This window comes from Aythya ferina (genome assembly GCF_964211825.1).
Source record: "Aythya ferina genome assembly, chromosome: 14".
Classification (NCBI taxonomy): domain Eukaryota; kingdom Metazoa; phylum Chordata; class Aves; order Anseriformes; family Anatidae; genus Aythya; species Aythya ferina.
This window is the reverse complement of record NC_140312.1, coordinates 7,102,739-7,122,080: the sequence shown is the minus strand read 5'-3', so window position 1 is coordinate 7,122,080 and position 19,342 is coordinate 7,102,739. Positions and strand designations below refer to the sequence as shown.

General features: G+C 58.0%; 1 protein-coding gene across 5 annotated transcripts in view; it reads right to left on the bottom strand.

Moving 5' to 3' along the window:
• Positions 1–257: 257 nt before the first annotated feature.
• The window catches only part of LARP1 (La ribonucleoprotein 1, translational regulator), a 44,005-nt gene continuing 24,920 nt past the window's right edge, over positions 258–19,342 (bottom strand). For 4 of the 5 annotated variants that reach the window (XM_084535989.1, XM_084535993.1, XM_084535992.1 and 1 more), the window contains 18 exons: positions 17,379–17,440; positions 16,044–16,109; positions 14,962–15,133; positions 14,109–14,240; positions 13,805–13,948; positions 12,898–13,060; positions 12,525–12,669; positions 12,129–12,303; positions 11,445–11,614; positions 10,922–11,281; positions 9,802–9,925; positions 9,045–9,250; positions 8,840–8,946; positions 8,327–8,478; positions 7,910–8,054; positions 7,660–7,769; positions 7,068–7,195; positions 258–6,016 (listed from right to left, as the gene is read on the bottom strand). In XM_084535989.1, coding sequence (XP_084392115.1) covers positions 5,795–6,016; positions 7,068–7,195; positions 7,660–7,769; positions 7,910–8,054; positions 8,327–8,478; positions 8,840–8,946; positions 9,045–9,250; positions 9,802–9,925; positions 10,922–11,281; positions 11,445–11,614; positions 12,129–12,303; positions 12,525–12,669; positions 12,898–13,060; positions 13,805–13,948; positions 14,109–14,240; positions 14,962–15,133; positions 16,044–16,109; positions 17,379–17,440 — 2,783 coding nt within the window. In that variant the 3' untranslated portion in view covers positions 258–5,794. The remainder of the gene's footprint in view (positions 6,017–7,067; positions 7,196–7,659; positions 7,770–7,909; positions 8,055–8,326; positions 8,479–8,839; positions 8,947–9,044; positions 9,251–9,801; positions 9,926–10,921; positions 11,282–11,444; positions 11,615–12,128; positions 12,304–12,524; positions 12,670–12,897; positions 13,061–13,804; positions 13,949–14,108; positions 14,241–14,961; positions 15,134–16,043; positions 16,110–17,378; positions 17,441–19,342) is intronic. The other variant, XM_084535990.1, reaches the window with a different exon arrangement.

Genomic DNA, 19,342 nt, shown 5'->3' with positions numbered 1-19,342 from the left:
AAACCAACACAAACAGCACTCACCCCTTTATGCAGATCCACAAGTACCCATACAATAAAAATCAAGATATGCTGCAAAATTTTTTGTAGAGCTGACCTGCTCTGCACTTACCTGCTGTCAGCCCATGGAAGCCAAGTCTCTTCCTCCACCCTCCTCCAGTTCCTTCAACTGCACCTGCATCGACCCAGCCCGTCTGTCCAACCCACAGCCCTCTGGGGAGGGCACATCAGTTAGCAGAACAGACAGCCCAGACTGCATTGTCTTTTGAAGTTTTTATTTTTATACATTTTTTTTTGTATTAAAAAGGAAAAAGCATAATTACCACAAATTACAAAGGACTAAAGCATTACTAGAATAATGAATCACATCAGCCTAGAAAGCAGATACTCTGAATAATATTAATGTTATAATACAAGCTCTCATTCAAGTATTTTACATTTGTCTCTTTTCCTTTTATATGTGATGATGATCCTAGCACATGGGTCAAAGATTATGTACTATCGACAGAAGATGGATCATGTACAGCGGGCCATATTAACAAGATTTTCCTCCCAAGTGATAAATGGTCTGTGATGAGTCATTTTAAGTTTGTCTCTACGATAAATGCAGCTGAAGAAGGTTGCACACACTTTCTAGTTTTGGGAACAGAAGGCTGAGGTTGGGACACACACAGTTTGAGAAGGGCCAGCACATCGAACCATCACCCCTGTTGCTCCAGCTGAGCTACCAAAGGCCGAGCTCTAACCCACACCGCCCGAGCAGCTCGGAGCACACCGCCACCAGCGCTTGCTTCCGAGTCACAGATCTGAGGATTTCCAACCCCAACGGGAGCAGGCCAGGCTGGGAGAGGAAGGGGGAGCGGGGTGGCTGCCATCCCTGCAGGCACATGAAGCTCGGGGGGGACCAAGGGCTGCCAAACCCCATCCCGGCATGGGTGTCACCGTCCCTGCCAGCCCACGTGTGGGGCTGACGTGGTGGAGATGGGGACAGGAGAGGGAGCCAGAGGGACAGCAGGGGGACTTTGGGGTTAGCCCAAACACTGCAAGGGGGTGGCTGACACCCGGGCCAGTCCACGCTCTTCTGGAGCTTCCCACCGAGGGGATGTGCTTGTCACAGATACATCGGTCCTATGTTCAAGTGTCTGCAGAAAGTGAAACTGTAAACTACTCATTGAAACACTGCCCTCCATCCATCCACCCACTCCACGCCACTGAGATGAGAATTTTCATTTAGAGGAAAAAAAAAAAAGTAAGTCAGTGAGGCATTTAACATCAAGTGTAGCAACCCTCTCTGAAGAAGAGCCTAGCATCCATTTCAAAACAGTGACAAAGTGACATAACCAGTCTCAGAGGAGAGACAGGAGAAAAGAAGCATTGCAAACACAGCTTGCTACATTTACAGTTTTCCTTTTTTTTTTTTTTTTCCTTTTTTTTTTTTTTTCCTTTTGTTAAAATAACTGGAAAGGCATTAACAGCTAAAAGGCCCCCTCCACACCACGATGCTGAGCGCGCAGACACGTGGCAGGACACCGAGGTTAACGCCTCACCCCGGGCGACCTGGCCGAAGCAAAACGAGCAGTTGCCAAAACTCGAGGGAACCCAGGGGCTGCAGGGCAAGGCTGCTGACGGGGAAGGGTCCGAGGGACACAGCAGGGAGCAGGACAGACAAGCAAATGGAGCATCAGCAGCATTATTATTATTTTTTTTCCTTTTTCAAATGAGCGTGGCTAAGCAACGAAGCCTCCTCTGAAACACACCGCCCACCTCCACCACTGACCCGTGCCAGAGGTCTGGACCTGTCCCAGGTGCCTGGGCCCCGAAGGGGGGTGGATGTACAGGACCTCAGTGAGGAGAGGGCTCACACAGCAGCCAGGGGGAGACAGGACACACTCCCCTGGCTGCCCCAAACTTTGCACCAGCAGCCAGGGCTCCCTCCGGCCGTGCTGGGGGCTGGGCACCAGCCTGGTGCTGCCACCATGAGCGGCGTTGCAGTCCCGGCAATAAGCGTGCCTGATCACCCAGGCCATTAAAATTAAAAAAAAAATAATAATAATAATCATGAAATATGATTGTGGCGAAGCATCCAAGCTAAAAGCAAGGCCAAACTCCTTCCTCAGCAGGAGGGCAAAGCTTCCTCAAAAGCAAACCCCTCTCCGGACAGCTGCCCGCCTTCCCTGGGGGCGCAGTGCGGCAAGCGGCGTGTGCTGCCCGATGTGTGGCACCAGCACGTTTTGTGAGGGAGGCCAAACACCTCTGCAGCCCCACAGCCCGGCCCTGACCACACCACAGCAGTCCTGGCCCCATGAGGTGTCCACGTGCCATGGGGCTCACAGAGCCAGCCCAGTGTGGGGCTGGGCCCGGCAGGCACCGCAGCCCTGCTCGGTGGCGGCCTGCAGGCCCTGCTGCCCTAGGAGCCAGCTACAGCCGCCTGGGGCTGTTTCTTTCCCTTCTTTCCATCTCCCTGTGGCTCCCTGCAGCCGCTGCTGTCCCACAGAGGGCCGAGCGAGGCGCATGGCAGCACGTGGACGCTCACCCAGGCCGCTGGCACACAAACCCAGCCGGCAGCGCCGACAGGCACTCCCCAGGGCCCTCAGCCACACTGATGCAACAAACCACTGACTATGAGGGGGGGGGGAAAGGTCTTCTGTGCCTAGACTACACAGTCTCGGCCTTCGAAATTAAAGGAAGAATAATTTAAAATCAATTCAGGATTTGGAAAATTCTCTGGGACGTTCCTTAGCCTTCTCTACCACCCCGGCAATTCCCCAGCCTGCTCCATAAGGCAGAGCTCCGCAGCAGGAGCTCGCTTCTCCTCCTTTCCTATTTCGTTTGCTGCTCAAAAGCAGACCACTGGCTTCCAAAGAGAACGCACACCAACGAGAGGAATACAGGGAACACAGCAGCAAGGACCACCTGTGGCACATTCGAACCCGCTTCCACTTGCCAACAACCAGCAAAACATCTCCAACGCCCTCGGCCAACCCCCGGCTTCAGCCTCCGAGGTGCCTCCTTCCCAAATCAGGGCCGAACCCTGCCAGGTCCGTAACGTGAGAGATCTGACTCCGGCTCACAAGAGAAGAGAAATTTGGAGGTAACAGTCAAGGCCGCAGCGCTGTACAGACATTACTCGCCAGCCCGGGCCAGGTACCGCTCTGAGCCCCCGGAGTGCTGCTGCGGATTTGGAGCACGCCGATGGCTTGGGCACCTTCGTGCCCTGAACGGGGCCTCCGAGCGGTACCGAGCCGCGGGATGGCGTGGTAGGGGCAGACGGACCAGAATGGGATCACACTAGGAGGAAATGGTGAAGTAGCAGCTACCCAGCCTCGCTCAAACCCAAGCTGTGCTTTCAGTTACTAGCAGCAGGTCACGAAGCTGCTCCACGTGGCCCAGCCCCGCTCCTCTCCCTTCCCACCTGCTCGGTGCAGAGGCAGTTCAGGAAGGTGATAACAGGGCCCAGCCAGCATCCGCAGCCACCCCTGACCTCCGGCTCCCTGCTGGCCGCTCTGGCCAACGTGCCCATGCTCAGCACCCCGAGTTCTGCTCCCAGCTCCTGGCTGCTCTTGTCCACCAGCCCCGCAGCCATACGGAGGCAGCCCTGGAGGGATGACTCCTTCCTCCAGCTACCAGCTGCAGCACCGTATCGAGCGGATACTCGAGGAAGATGCTGTTCGTTACCAGCTTTGGATTTTGCCGAGGGTAACGCGACGAGCTGCATCTTCCAGTAGCCACCACGCACAGAAGCACGCTCGTGGTACATGAGGCCAGCACACCAGAGCCACAACCGAGCCAGCTGCAAAGCACACATCCCAACCCAGGAGACAGCACAGCAGCAGCAGCGAGGCCAGCACAGCTCGCTGAAGAGGGGCTTCCACCCTCGCAGCAGGCACACAACCTCCCAGCGCTGCTTCTGGACCCTGGGCACAGATTTCACCCTGGAACTCGCCCCCTCAGCCACGCGCTTTCGGGGGAGCACAGCTCGGGAGGGATTTGCCGGCCGAAGCCCCCCTGGTGCCGCACGGAGGAGCCCAGGACACGGCGCAGCAGCTCTGTGAGCACCCCCTCGCCTCAGCCGAGCAAGGGGCAGCAGCAGGGCGTTGTCACAGCCCTCGGAGGGCTCAGCGCAGCCTCCCGCTGAGACGAGACGTGCGATGAACCCCAGGCAAGAGGTCCCCGCAGCGAGTCCCACTAGCAGCGCCCCAGCCACAGGAGCCGCGCCATTTATCAGGCTACAGACAGGGCAAGGAGTCCCCAGGGTGCCCGCTGGATGTCCCTGCTCGCCCCCCGAGGCTGCCCGCAGGAGGCTGAGCGAGGCCCCGAACGCAGTCACCGTGGCGGGGAGGATGCTACAACGGTATATACACAACGGAGCGGCTTCAGCTACTGCCTGAGCACAAGTCTTGGGTTTGACAGCCCTCAGCACCTTCCCCTGCAGGAGCAGGGCCAGCGGGGGCGGTTCTCCACAGCAGGGTGCAGCTGAGCGAGGTCCGAGCGAGTGCGAGGCGGAGGAGAGGCCGCGGGGAAGCTCGGCAGCGGGGCCGTGAGGAGTCTCTGGGCGGGCGGGGAGAGCACCCAGCGCACCCCGGGGTGCAGGAAGCCAGCGAGCCTCCCTGTTCCAGCTCCACCGTAAGGCAACTTTTTTTTTTGTTTTGTTTTTTGTTGTTGTTTTCTTTTTTCTTTTTTGTATTTTTTTTGTGTTTTTTTGTTTGTTTTGTTGTTTTTTTTTTTCTTCAATTAATATTTCCAAGGAAGAAAGCAAAGGGAGATGTGTCTTTTCAAAGTTTTTTTGTTGTTGTTTTAGGGGGGGGTTATGTGTTTGTTTTTTTTTTCTTGGTTGTTTTCATTTTTCCTAGGGAAAAGGAAGAGAAAGCCTCCTTCGGCAAAGTCCTGTCTTTGCGTGCGACGAGCAGCCCCGGGGAGGCGCACTGTCCATGCAGGCTCGAGTCCAGGCGCCTGCTGGCCCCCCCAAGCCATCCTCGCAGGAAGGAGTCAGAACAAACCCATCCTTGGCAAAGGTCCTTTGGTTGCTTCAAAACGTCCGTGATGGAAGGGAGAGGCGGGCGGAGGGAGAGCCAGACCCCGGGGAAGGATGGAGACGAAGACACCAGGGAGGAGGAGGAGGAGAAGGGACGGGGAGGACGAAGAGGACGCGTTCCTTCTGCGGTGGTCGGTCCCGAGGCAGCGCCGTGCGTGGAAGGGGAGCCGCCGGCGGGGTCACGGAGATCAGAGGCTCCGCAGCACCACGACGCGCTGCGGCTTCGGTCCCCGGCGGGGAACCTCGCTCCTCCGAGCTTCCTGATCGGGCTGCCAGCGGTCCGAGGGGGGGGACACAGAGGGGAGTCGTCGGGGCCGCAGAGAGCAGACTTGTTTTGGTAAATCTGGACAAACTTCTAGCAATAATTTAAAACTTGATATATATATATAATAATAAAAAAATCTCCCCTTTCCAACCCAGCCAGAACATTTGTTTTTGTTTTTTTTAAAGACACTAAGACATGAGTGTGTGCACGAGAGGGAAGGGGGGCGGTAAAGAAAAGCAGAGGGTGGGCCTGGTGGGGGTAGGTCTGGCTCTGGTCAGGTTTGTAATAGCAAAACGGTGTTTTAGATGCGGATCGTCTTTGCTTTCCAGCCACAAGAGAAAAAAAATCGTGTGCGTTGAAGTTTCTCCCCAGCAGCCTATTCCTGGGCACCCACATTCCAACTCCCTTCCTGTCCCACCCCTCGGGGCTCCCCTTCTCCGAGCCAGTCCCCCACCACCCCACCCCGTCTCCCCGAGGGAAGCCGAAGCTGCAGCCCCTCTACTTCCCCACTGTCTGCAATTCTGCGGCTGCAGGGGCAGGGACTTGCTGGCTCAGGTTTTTGGCATCCTCTTGTGCAGGCTGGCTGGGCGAGGCGTGGGCTTGGCTGGCTGGGCACTGGCTGACCGTTTTGCTGGAAGACTGGGATGGGTAGCGCTTCCTGCCGTCTCCCCCCGATGTCGTCGGGTATCTCTTGTGTCCACCTTCCTCTCCCATGGGTGGCTGGAATGGAAGCACCCCGGTATCAGCACAGCCGCCTCCGAACGCATTTCCTCCCCCCGGATTAGAAGGCAGCCCTGCTGGAAGCCTGTCTGCAGCCTCTCTGGCCCACAGGGATCACACGTGCTCGCCCCACGCACACAGGACTGGGACAGCTGCCCCTCCTCTCCACATCTCCCACTGCCAGATTTGCTGGCAGCCAGCCTTCCAAGAAAGCACAAGGGGGACACCTTGCTCTTAGGCACCTCCCTCCTCCACAAAAGGGGCACGATCCAGCAGTCTGGGAGCCGAAGTCTGCACGAGGCTGGCTTCACTCAAGCCATTAAGGCTCGCTTTCTTCCTCTCTCTCCAGCTCATCAGGGAAGATGCACTCATCCTTTCTCCAGAGAGCTGCCCTGAAGTGGATGTGCAATATTCAGACCTTGCAGCAACTGCTTTGCTTTAGAGACAGCGAGGCAGCAGTGACTGGAAGCCTGACCGATGGCTCAGGCAGCATCCGAAAGACCCAAGGAGCAGCAGGAAGAGACCCAGTGTGTCAGCACGGGCAGCACATGCTGCTCTGCTGCTCCATCCCAACCAACAGGCATCCTCCTTCCCTCACTGAATGGTTTTCTGCCCCCATCTGTCACCTCTCCTAACCTTCACCCTTGTCTGCTCATGTCCCTGTGCTCCATGGATGCTGTGCGAGCCTCAGCACCTGATCAGAAACGTCAGCACAACCCTGCCATGCCCAGCCTCACTCACTGCCCCGCCATGGCACATGGAAAGGCCCTGGGGAAAGGAAACCACGCAGGGCTGCTTGAAAAAAAGAAATCCCAGGGGCTAAGCAGGGCTGAACATCGCTGTCTCAGCGATGAAGCTGCTGAGGAATGACAGGATTCAGCTGAGGCTGCTGGTTCCTGGCCCAGCTGCAGTGATGGGGCACGACACTAGGTGTCACCCACCCCCTGGCCAGCACTGCTGGGGACCGGGCCCCTGAAGCCCTCTGTCCTCGCAGAGGCTGCGGGGTGTTCGTGGGGGTTTTCAGCGCGGTGCGGGCACTGCTTCTACTCACGTCCACTCGGAAGTCCTCGAGGCGCTTGAACTTGCTGAGGTATTCTTGCAGTTTGCTGTTGATGTCCAGGTTTTTGGCTTTGGAATATTTTAGGAAGGCCCAGAACTTTTCCAGCCCGTAGAGCTGACCTGAAGGGGGAAGAAAAATCAAGCCAGGAGTCAGAGCTCTCTCCTCAAGGCTTACTGCTCGCCCCACAGGCCCTCCTGTCCCACTGGCTGGCACAACCAAGGCAATGCAGAGAACCTGGAGCAAAGCAACCTACACAGGCACTGGGAGCCCTCTCGACAGGGGTGTCCCCAGGCTCTGGGACTGGGTAGGTGATCGTGGTGAGCTGTGGGAAAGCCACAGCTTTCCATTATCTACCTCCATACATACCCCCAAGAGCCTTCAGGCCACTGAGCACCCCCCATTCCATCTCAGAGCTCTGCGCAGGAGCATTTCTCACCACCAGCAATGCTGAGGGACAGCCCATCACTTCACACATCACCCAGCACTCCGTGGCTGCCATAAAGGCAGAAAAGGAGGCACGGGGCAGCCACACATCCAGGCTACATCTCTGCTAGGCACAGCAGAAGCCAAAGGAGGCACTTACCAGCTTCGTAATCCTTGATGGTCTCTTCTTGAAAGTCCTTAAATATGTCTGGCCGGAATTTCTTCTCCAACCCATAGCTGTAGTATCTGAAAAGGCACTCCAGACCGTACCTGGGAACGGGAGAACATGCGGTGCTCAGACACTGGTGCACAGAACACCTGGGTCCTGCTGTGTATCACAAAAAAACAAACCACACCTCTTTTCCCTCACTCCCCTCCCAAGAAAGGCCACTCTGTCCCTCCTCTCCTACCTGTATCCCTCCTTTCCATCCTCCACAGCCAGCTGCTTGAACTCCTCGTACATTTTCTTGTTGAAGTGATCTCGTAGGAAGAAGGACCAGAATCGGAAGAGCGTGTTCATCTCCTGGGACTGACCAATGCCCAGTCGTTTCCGCTCTGTTTCGGGGAGAGGGACTCATGAGAAAACTGATCAGTGCACGGGGGCTCGCACACAGGAGGGCTCTGGAACTACACCCAGCCCGTTGTTGGACACCCCGAGCCACAGCTCGCTTTTCTAGGCAATGAGGAAACACGAGCTACCAGCAGGGCTGTCCTGTAGGACCCCATTTACCTCTGTGTGCAAACTCTGCTGCCAAACCCTGCGCCCCAGCGCAGCAAATCAAAGGCACCCGGCCCCAAACCCAGTGGTGCCGGCATCCCACACCTACCGTTAAGGCAGCGCCGACGGTACTTGTGGTAGACGTGTTGCGTGAAGCCGTTCTCCTTGAGCAGCTCGTGGGAAGGGTGTTGGAACTTGGGCAGGGACTGCGGGGTGCAGCCGTAGCTTCCGACAGCTGGGGTGCCCTCTGAGGGGCTGGAGCTGTGCATAAAAGACCCCGGTCAAGCCCTTTCCTTGCACCCAGCCAGCAGCACAGCAGGATCCTGCTCCACCCCGCTGCACTCCTTTGTTGTTCCCACCAGCTCCCTGTGACTGCTTCTGCTCTGGGTTTGGGACCTGAGCTAATGGGGATCCTATTAGGACTGGAACCAGTGTTCCCAAACGAGTTTCTTACTGTTATTGCAGAGCCTCAGACTTCCCTCAGCTCCCTCCAGGAAGAACACAACAGGTCCAACCCCCGTCTGCAGACTAACAGATCTCCTCTGCTAAACCAGATCTCCTCTGCTCCCTCCCTTTCTTGTTTCAGGAGCCACGGGGTTGTGGAGGAACCTATCTCCAGTACCTGATAGAGGCGGTTCGGGGCCTGTGCTCCCGCGAGTCCATCACCCAGCCCACGTGGCACTCCATCGGAGGGTTTGAGCTGTGCCTCGTCTTCCTCTTCCGTGGGGTCTGCAAGACAAAGGGCATCAGGAACGCGTCCCCTGCCTCTCCAGGCCCCACCTGAGAGCCCCAACCTCCCAGCCCCAGCCTCCCAGCCCTGGTCCCACCTTGGCATCTATTGTCCTGCCCTCCTTCACCACCGGGTAGAACCGGGGGGTCTGGGTCGGGTCCTTCAGCTGCGGCGTGCGAGGGGTCCGGGGGGTCCTGGCGTTGCGGTAGTTGGGTGATTCTGGTACGGTCGTAGGCAAAGACCGGGCGATGGTGGAAGGTTCGGGGACTCCAAACAACTTGTTAGCCAACGCGTCTGTGGGTACTGCAGGGATAAACCCCCAGCCGTGTCAGACGGAGCTCTGAGCACAAGAGCACCACCACAGCCAAGGAACGGGTGTTTTGGGGGGGGACAGGAACTCATGGGCACATCCCAACCCTCCTGAGACAAGCAACTTGACACCCAGTCTGTGACCAGCCTGGCCAGACAGCCCAAAACCTGAGCTTTCAGGGCCCCTCCAAGGTATTTTCTAGGAGAAGGGCAGGCCAGCAGCTCCGCCTGGGCACCGGGCCCCATGCAGGGGCAAGCAAGGCCCAGCAGATCGGGTAACCCAGCGAGGGAAGTGCGATGGGAGGGTCCAAGAGGGAAGTCACATCCCTGGTGTTACACGGAGGCGTGCCCAAGTTTCCTCACGCAGTGGGGACGCTCCTGCTTTTGGAACTCCAAAATGTTCAGCTGGGACTGCTCTGGGAAGGATGGTTCCCTCGCCCAGAAGTACCCTGTGGCCCTGCTTGCTTCCTTCCTCCCCCCAGCTGCTGTTGAAGGAAGGAGGAGACAAATTCAGCCCTACTTGTTCTTGTCCCGCTGTCTCTTACCTTGCTGGAACCTGGGGGGGCCAGGAGGGACCTCCTGGTTTGGATCCACGGGGGGCTCTGGGGTCAGGGTGTCGAACTGCTCCCTGCTGATCATGTTCACCTTCTTGAAGTTCTCCACCTCTTGCTGCATTGGAAGAGGAAGACGATGAAGCAACCAACTGCCCTCTTCTCCCCTCATCTCAACAGCTCATCCTGACCACCGCTCTGCTTGTGCAACAGCCGCAACACAGAGCACAAAACGCAGCAACAGGGCCCGGGTGCCCAGGAGGGTGCCACGTTGCTCAGAGGTTAAGAGGAAACAGTGGACACACAACAGGGCCCTGCACGGACCATATCCGAGCTGCTTGCTTCTCCCATTAGGCCCAGGCTCCCGTTTCTCTGAAGCACCCTCACAGCAGCCCCGGTCACTTGTTCCCCTTGTACCCGCAGCGTCAGCCACCCCCAGGAGCAGCACGGCTTCAGCAGTGTGCCAGGGACCAACACGGAGACACGGAGCCCAGCTGGAAGCTCCCACAGGCCATTCCACCTCGTGGCCAAATAACCACGGTCCCTGCAGGCTAGGCAAGACCCTGACTGCGAGTGCCACCAACTTGGGACTCGAGTATTTCAGAGAAGCAGATGGGCTTTCTATAAAAAGCCCAAGTCTATGGAAACTGGCAGAAAACCGGGGAAGACGAGGAGCCAAGCGTGGCCCAGTCGTCAATGAACACATCCCCAGTCAGCGAGGTCTCAAGGGACTGTGTCATCAAGTGCTGGGCACTACAGACAGCCAGCTCCCTCCAGCAGGCTGGCACTGCCCGCACGCTAGCTGCTGGTCTCCAACAGCCCTGACCCTGGCAGACTGCACATTTTCCAGGTCACCTCGTTACCAGCACCTCGTCTAACTGGCTGCAGCCTTACAGCACTTTGCTGAGCTGTATTTATCCTCCGCATAGCAGAGCATGACACTGGGAGCCAGGAATCCTGAGCTCTGTGAGAGGATTAATCCCAGCTGAGCTCTACCCTACGCTCGGGCTGGGACCTGCTCTATCACCCCGAGCTGCCACCGAGGCCAAGGCGCTGCACACAAGGCTCCCTGCGAGGAGCCACGAGCTCCATTCCCCGGATAAGCCGCCCTCACCTTGATCTGCGAGTACTCTGGCTCAAACTGCTCCGTCCACAGGTCTTGCTCGTAGTAGTACAGCCCGTCGTTGATCACCTTGGCCAGCTCTGAGCTCATTTTAGCCCTGGATGTATGGTTGCCAGTCCGGTCCCCGCCAGGATGCCGGCGCAGGTAAGGAGGCGTCTGCGTCACGATGAGGATCTTGTTCACATCCCGATCGTCGATTTCATAATCCGAATCCTCGTCTGACCAGTCGGTGAACGTGTTCTTGCGGCCGTCCATCTGCTCCATCTCCTCGTCGAAGAGGAAATCCAACTCCTCGGGTTCATCTTGGTCCTTTTGCTTCTGCTGCTGCGGGGTTTTCGACTCCTCTGGTTTCTGTAGGTGGGGGAGGCAATGGGGATGCAGTGAGTGGGGACTGGAGAGACCAGGACATCGTTCCCATGACCAACAGACGTCATGCTGTGTGAAAACTGCTGCTTGCCTGCAGCTAAAGTCACTCAGACAACCGGCAGCCCCCACCCCAACAGCCGCTACACACCTTGGGCCTGGCAGGAGAGGGCCGAGGCCTCTTCTTCACTTCGATCCACGTCTCTGAATCCAGGTCGGGCAGGCTGGCGGACAGGCCCTTGGGCATCGTCTTCAGGTTACTAACCTCCTCCGTCTTGGTGGGCACCGGGCTGGCAGGACGCGGGGAGCCAGGAGCAGATTCTGGAGTTGAGAAGAGCCACGAGATGTTTTAGGAGGAGGCAGAGAGCCTGGGGAGCTGTATACTTAAAGCACCCGACCTAGATGGGGTTATTTTGACAGCACAGCTTGTGGGACACGTCAACATCCAGCAGCCAAGGCAGGATCAGCCCTGCTTACCAGCGCATTGCCCCAGAGTGCAGAAAAACAAACTCTGGTTAAGGCTGTGATGCTGGTGGTGACCACAGAACTCTGCGGGCGTGGGTTTCCCAGAAATGCAGAGAGCCCTAAACAGGTGGTGACTTTGTTGCTCCCAGGGAAACCTTCCTGTGACAGCCTGGAGCCAGTGAGACCAGATCTAACAGATCTCCTGCCAAAACAAACTCTTACAACACCACCAAGCAGATCCCCTGCTTGGCCTCTCAAGCCCAGACCCTGAAACCAAACAGCAGAGCCCTGCCTCGGGGAACACTCGTGGCTCAGTCTCTCCCATTGTCCGTGTCACCAATGCTGGTCCCACACTTCCCCCTACTCTCACCTGTCTCCTTCTGGAAGCTTTGCCGGGGCACAAACTCAGGGCAGTTGATGAACTGCGAGAAGTCCGTCTGTGTGTAGTCTGCCATGGGAGGGCCAGGCAGAGCCCATTTTTCTGGCTGCTCTTTTCTTCTGATCTTCTGGTCCACGATTTCCACCACCTTGCTGTCCTTCAGGGCCTGCAAGGAAGTGATACCGAGTTAACTCAAGGCCCTGCTTTGGCCCGGAGAGGCTCAGCCCCAGCCTTTCCTCCCTAGGTGGTCCGGGAGGAGTAGGGAGCAGGTGAAGGACAAGGGAAGGTGCCACTTGCATCTCACCCACGACCCTGCTGGAAAACAGTTCTCAGACAGGGACAGTAAGAAGCCAAAGAAGGCAGAAATTCAGCTGTCCTTGCCCTCACCTTGATGATGAGGCTGATGTCAGTGGTGAGCGCCTGCACCCGGTGGAAGCTGGCAATCAGGGTGATGGGCAGGAAGCCGTCCGAGTCCATCTTGCGGCGCAGGAAGAAATCTCGCTCCAGGTTGTCCACGCTGAAGTAATATTCTCTGCACGGACAATGCATCAGTGAGAGGCACTCCAGCTACCTTCCTCAGGCCACCCCCATGGGAACATCCCCTCCCACACCTGCTCGAGGCTGAACAGAGACAGCCCATGGCAGAAAGCAAACACCCCTCGGCCCCAACCCTGCCCCAGGGATCAGCCACAGCCTCGAGGGAGGGCAGTGAACAAACCCCCCCCCAAACAACGTCCCCACGAGGAGAGGCGGCGCTTACATCTGGCGCTTGATGTAGTCCTTGAGCAGTTCCTGGTCCACGCTGTAGAGCTCGGTGCTGCTGATGTTGTCGAAGTAGTAAGTGATGTTGCTTGCGTACTTCTGGGTGCGGGAGCCGTCCGAGCCCTCAAATTTCCGGTACCCATACTGGTAGTCGAAGTGCGCTGCAAAACAGCAACGAGGGAAGCCCCCCGGTCAGCACAGGGCCCAGGATCTGCCAGCTGCTACGTGGGGCCAGGCTCCTGCACCAACAGCTCCCTCAGCACCATCCCTGGGTCCCTGTGACAGCACAGAACAGGGCACTGCTGCCCCATCCCTCAGCCTTTGCTGCAGAAGGGATCCCCGCACAGCCTCACCATAATGCAGGGAGGCCATTTACCCTCTCATCCAAGGGCACCTGGCTAGCCTAGATAACACGGCAAGGCTCTGCGCTGAAGCTCTGTCAGGGTTTGCACAGGCACAGCCCTACCAAACGCTGCTGCAGACGCTCTTCCCCATAAAAGCAGCGCCTCCTGCTCGGCTCTCAACGTGACAAAGCCCGTGCAGAGCACCAGCATGCTTTAACCGCTGCACAGGGCAGAAAACAGGTGGAGGAGCTTGGCCCCAGTAATGGAAAGACGTTTGCCTTTATTAAAATACTAACAGGAATAATTTGCTGTTAGTAAAATCAGCTCAGCAGGATGCCGCCTCCGCAGCAGCACGGAGCTCCTCGCGGGGGATCTCACATCTAGAGCCCTCCTTGGCCAGGGAACAGCAGCTCGCTGCCCAGCGGGGATGACCTGCCTCAGCCCCGCAGCGCCCTGCCCTCCCAGCCTGCTTCAGAGCCCGGCTCACACGCACAGCCCTGCACGCTTCGGCACGTGTCCTGCTCTCTCTCTCTGCCACAAGGCAGCACAAACAGCAAGTACCTCCTCTGCCGCGGCCCCGGCCCCTGCCACGGCCCCTGCCTCGGCCGCGGAAGGCTCCTCGCACGGCTCCCCCCTCGCTCTTCACGCTGGAGGTCTCGTCGTGGTCCTGCCAGCTGCGCTCGTGCTTGTTGTCCGGGTGCCAGCCTGCAGCAGATGGGGAACAGAGAGGCAGGAGGGGTGTTACAGGGGAAGGCAGCTCCCCGGATCAAGCCAGCTGCTCTCGGAGCTCTTTGGATGCACAAAAAAGTTTGGGTCCCTCCCCGTGGCCGGGGAAGGAGAGTGGGGTCCGAGCCCGAGCGCCCACCTTTCAGTTCGCCGCGGTTGTTGGAGGGGTGCCTGTGCTGCTCGTTCTGCCGGTTGTTCCGCGAGGCCGTTTTGTCCCGAGGCACCTCTGACTTCATGTCGATCTGCAAAGGGACCCACTTGTGTTTGTTGCCTGCAAAAGGACAGAATTTGGGTGTGACACAGGTTCAGAAAGCGGACGCTTCTACCCCACAGACCCTTTCCTCCACACACACAGTGCGGGGAGCAGCAAGGCCAAACCTTTTCTTGGACATCCCTCAGGGCCTTGCTGTCACCAAAACTGTACATGGGGCACCACGAGGATGCTGAAAGGCTCCAGCTGGGGCTCTCAGGCTTGGAGCAGCACGGTACAAGACTCCGCTGTGGCTTTGTAGCACTTGTCCTTCCTCCCCTCCTTTCCACTCGAGGAGGCTCAGGCTAAACCAAGCCCAAGTGTCAACCACAGGTGATGCAACCCAAAGCCAGAGGCTTTTCTGTGCCACCGTGGAACACACACGAGAAGGCAGACACTGCTGCCCTGCTCCCCAAATAGACACAGATGTACCTACTGGGCCCTGCTCCCCTGCAACAGGGTGCTGAACAGGCCAGACCACCCCAGACCTGTACTCATCGCCACCCCACGCAGCCATCCGAGCCCTCAGCACCTGCCTGAGCCTCTCCAGTCACCAAAACAGCACTTGGCTCTGCTAAAACCTGCAAACACCTTCCCACCACAGCTATCCCTGCACTGAGACCATAACCCTGAGCCCACAGGGTAAGCAGCAGACACTTCCAGCTGGCTTTGGGCTGCAGAGGGGGAGGCAGGCTAAGCCCAGGGCTGGTCTGTGCCAGGAGTCTGCATCGTCCTGCGTTACCTTTCTTCTTCTGGGCCGACTTCTGGTTGTCGTCGTCACCATTCTTCTCCTCCCCAGACTCATCCGATTTGGTTTTCAGGCTCTCTTTGCCATCGCTCCCATCTCCTTTCTCCTGTTCTTTCATGTCTTTCTTGACAGGCAGTTTCCGGAGGGAAGGAGCTTTGTGTGGCTGCTGAGATATCAATACAGGAAAAATGTGAGGGGTGCGAGAAGCTGGAGGCAGAGCCCAGCAATCCCGGTCAGAGCAGGAACAGGAGGACCTTCCCCTAGGCTAGGGGCACCCCAGATTCATGCTCCCCAGAGCTATCCTGTTCCTGGGGAAGGGCTCGTGTCTGAGCACAGCAAGGTGCCCCACGGATGCTGGGAAGTGCCCAAGCAGAGGCACAAGTCCCAGGCACAGATGTTACAGAGAAGGGCTGCCAGGGAGGCCTGGTGCTCCCAGACGGGTGGTTCCTAGAAGGGACCAGACAGTGACAGGGGCAAGAGGGTGAGTGACCCTCGTGCCCTGACACACGACCAGGAGCTGGCGAAGCAGCATCCCAAAATAGAAAGGTTTCAACACCACCCGTGTCTGCAGTAGGAAAGCTCCCCCTCTCCCCGTGCCCCAAGCCCTTTCTCACAGCTCTTTCCAGTTTCCCCACTGCAAGTCGCAGCTACTGCCCAGGCCCCCTTTTGCACTGAGCAGCCCCAAGGAGATCGGGTCTGGGAGCTGCCCTACCTGCTCTGCCAAGCCCAGGGCTTTAGACCGGGCTCCGTGCTCCCAGAATAGCGCCCAGGGAAGGAGCCCGATGCGCCGGGCAGCCCTAAAAGGCAATCCCCTGCACCCAGCTATTCCTGGATGCCTCCGCGCTGGCACTAAGCACCCCGAGCAGCCCGGCTCAGCAGAGTTCCCAGTGCCACAGAGGGACAGGGAGGTCTGTAAGGGCCTGATCCTGCTCAGCTGAGCAAGCCCCTGGTGTTGCTGTGTTGGAGGATCAGCGTGCAGAGGCGCCTGCCAAGCACACAGCCTCACCGGGCACGCTACAAGGGGAGCGAAATACTGGAGCTCGGTCAGACACCAGCTGAGGGTTGTGTGTTCTCACCTGGACGCTCTTGTGGGCTATTTCTCCAGGCGTAGGCCAATTTGTAGCATCACCAAAGTCACCAACCTTGTAGCCAAAGAGAAAGGTCTCGTTAGTACACAACCTGCAGGTGCCATTCCCTGGATCAGCAGCCAGAAACCCTCCCAGACACGCTGCCACTGCCATCACCCACCGGTGTCCCGCAAACAGCTGTCCCCAGGAGGTTTGGGCATCACACCCAAACTGCACAAACCTCTCTCTCCACCCATGTAACACCCAAATTAATCCCCGATAGCTGCAGGTAAGGTTATGCCCATCACGGATTGCTGTGGGGCTGCCACCAGCCCTGTGAGCTTCCAGCTCCCACCAAGCTTTTTGCCTCAGCAAGAGCTTAAGGCACCAAGCTGCCCAAGGTAACTCATCGTAGTCCTTGTCCCTCGGACAGGGAAAGCACACAACTTTCAGCATCCTTAATCCACCTAAAGCCCTGGCATCCCACCAAAGCAGCTGTCTCCACCTGGTGGCAGGTTACAGCCAGGCTTAGCTTCATTTAAGCACCCAGCTGCAACCACGTGTTGGCAACAGCAAAGCAAAGGGATCTGGCAGCAGAACGACCAGGCCACCATCACCATTTCCACCCCCCCCAGTTTTCGGAAGAAACATGCTGCTGGAAGCAGGATGGAGATAAAGAGCTGCACAAGGACAGGGCCTAAGAACAGCTGCCGGGGTATGCAATGAATCACAGCTGGGCACTGAATTCACAATGATCTGGGCACAGAAACTCCTCCTCGCCCTTGAGGGGCCTATTATTTCTAATTTCATTTGGAGTCACCAAATTGCCCGTAAGACCACGGCTCTCCATCCAGGTGCCACACTTGTCTCCCCGGGAGGCAGGTTCCCTAGCTGTGCCCCAGCTGCACGCAATGCTCTCAAGGAGCAACTGTTCCTCCACCACACGTCGAGCCTCTGGAACAGATCGCCCTGCTTCTTCCAGAGCAGTTGCTTTGTTGCTCAATTTCCCTAGCTCTCTGTGTACCAGTAAAGAACAGACTGGAGAGGGATGAAAGCAGGCCTGCAGACACAGCCTTCCCACAACCAGCACCACGCTCTGAGTGCTCCCTTCAAGAGGGGACACGAACAGCTCTCCCCCAGCCCAGGTGGGAAGGAACCAGTCCATGTTGTGCAAGATGCTAAAATGCTTAAGAGGTGGAGTGAGGATGTTCTCCTGCATGTTAACGGCCAGGTTAGCACATCAAACCCTCCACATCTGAAAGGGGTCTCCTTGCCAGCCCCCCGAGGTGCTCACACAGCACCGACACCCGCAGCAGGAGCTGGAGGCAGCAGGCACACACTTACCTTGCTTCCCTTCCGCTGCCTGGGGTTGGCAGCCCTCACCACTTTTGCAGGAGTCGTTTGCTCTGCAAAAGGAGGAGAAGAGAGAAGTGTTAACACCCAGCTGAGGGCTGTGGAAGCAGGCAGGGGGAAAGCGAGCCACCTCCCCCTTCAGCACAGGAGGGCTCCGAACAGAAAGGCGAACAGCAAGGAGAGCTTCAGAAGGGCCCGTCAGGATGAAGGGAAGGCGCCCAGCACACAACCTTGCTACAGAGGTTCGGGGCGAGCCCGTCAGCCTAAGCTGCCCCTCCTGCTTCACCCAGGTGGCCGATTCCCCGAGCAGACGGGGCCTTGAGTGAGGCCCTGGGCACCCCGTGCTCAGCTCGGCCCTGCCAGGCAGGGAAGAGAGGTGGCGAGGAGTTGAGGCTGCTCCACGCAGAGCCCGATGTGCTGCTGGGCGCAGCCAAACAAACATGCCCTTGACCAGGCGAGGCGTCTCCCCAGCACCATCGGCCTTCCCCGTGCCTGCAGCCACGTGGCCCAGCCCGCAGCACGCGGATGCCGCTCGCCTCGTGCCCTGCTTTGATCTCCGGTGCGTCCCAGCACGGGGCAGCGAGTTCACGAGAGGGAACGGCCGGAGAAGGAGCCGGATCTGAGAAGCGCCTCAACCCTGCCGCAGCCAGGAGCAATTAGGTAGCCGAGCACCTCTGGGGTGCTTTGAGGTTCGTAGGCTAAAAGCCTGGCGTGGAAACTGCTGTCGGAACTGACCCTGCCAGAACGGCACGAGGTCAGGCGGCGGCACCGGTCCCAAAAAGGCTGGAAGGAGGCTCAGAGTGAGGCTCAGCCTGCGCAGCTTTTCACCCAAGTTTTGTTCCAGGCACGGTGCCTCCCCTGGGCCCTGGCGGGACGGGTGAGGGAGCTCAGCACCAGCCCCTCTGTGCCCTGTCCCAGCCCCTGTTCACACACCACCTTCCCAAAACCAGGAAAAAAACTCCTCTCCTGCCTCCTGCTTTTGGCTGAAGGTCTCTGAGCAGCAGCAGGGCTGAGGGGCTTCGAGGGGCAGCCTGAGCAAGGTGCCAGGCACCCGCTGTTGGCAGTGCCACTGCTCAGCCCGGGGCCATCCCACTGGCAGCAGGGAGCGTTTCTGCACAGCGCCAGCAGCCCTGCAGCACCAACTCCGCCGGCTTTGTTCGAAACAAAAGCGCTCCAGAGCAGGGCATAGAGGGGAAGGTGAGGAAAAGAGCCCCGAGGAATTGCTGGGGCTATCCGGGGACACCCCGGGACCCACCCCGGATAGCCTACCCAGCTCCATTCAAAGCTGGCTTTGATCTGCTGCATAAGCCAGGTCAACTTTGCCTAGATGATCAAAACCGGTCCCCTTCCTTGCCTCGAAACGTGTGATTCATCCCGCTGGCCCTGCCTTGCTCCGCGCTGGAGGCTTTGAAGTGTCACTAAGGCCGAGTCAGGCATCGAAGTACAGAGCCATCCATGCTCCCACTCCCCAGCCCCCTTTCATAAGGCTCCCACATGGTGATTTCACCCCAGGGAGAGCCTGAGCTCCCAGCTGGGTCCCCAAATCCTTTCCCTTTCCCCCAGGAGCAGCACAACCCGCTGGCACTGCCCCCGCCACCCAGCAGCGGCGATCCCACGTGCGCCTCACTTATTCCACGTGCACCTCAATGAAAATCCCGGCTCCGCGGCGCAAAGCCTGCCACGAGGCTTTTAAAACTTCCCTACCGGCGTAGGAAGAAAGAGCGCTTCCAAACCAGCCCTGAAAAATCTTCCACTCGCCGCCCACAGATGTCACCAACTAAATATAGCTTCAAAAGGCGCCGAGCGCTACGGCACAAACCCGCAGCCAGCCCGGCTTTCCGCAGGTATGGAGCACCTGCCCGCTCTGACACGAGCACCAAGGGACCTGGCACTGCTGAAAAAAAATATAAAATAATGACTGAAGTCAGTCTGCAGCCTTGGGGGTCCGCAGCACA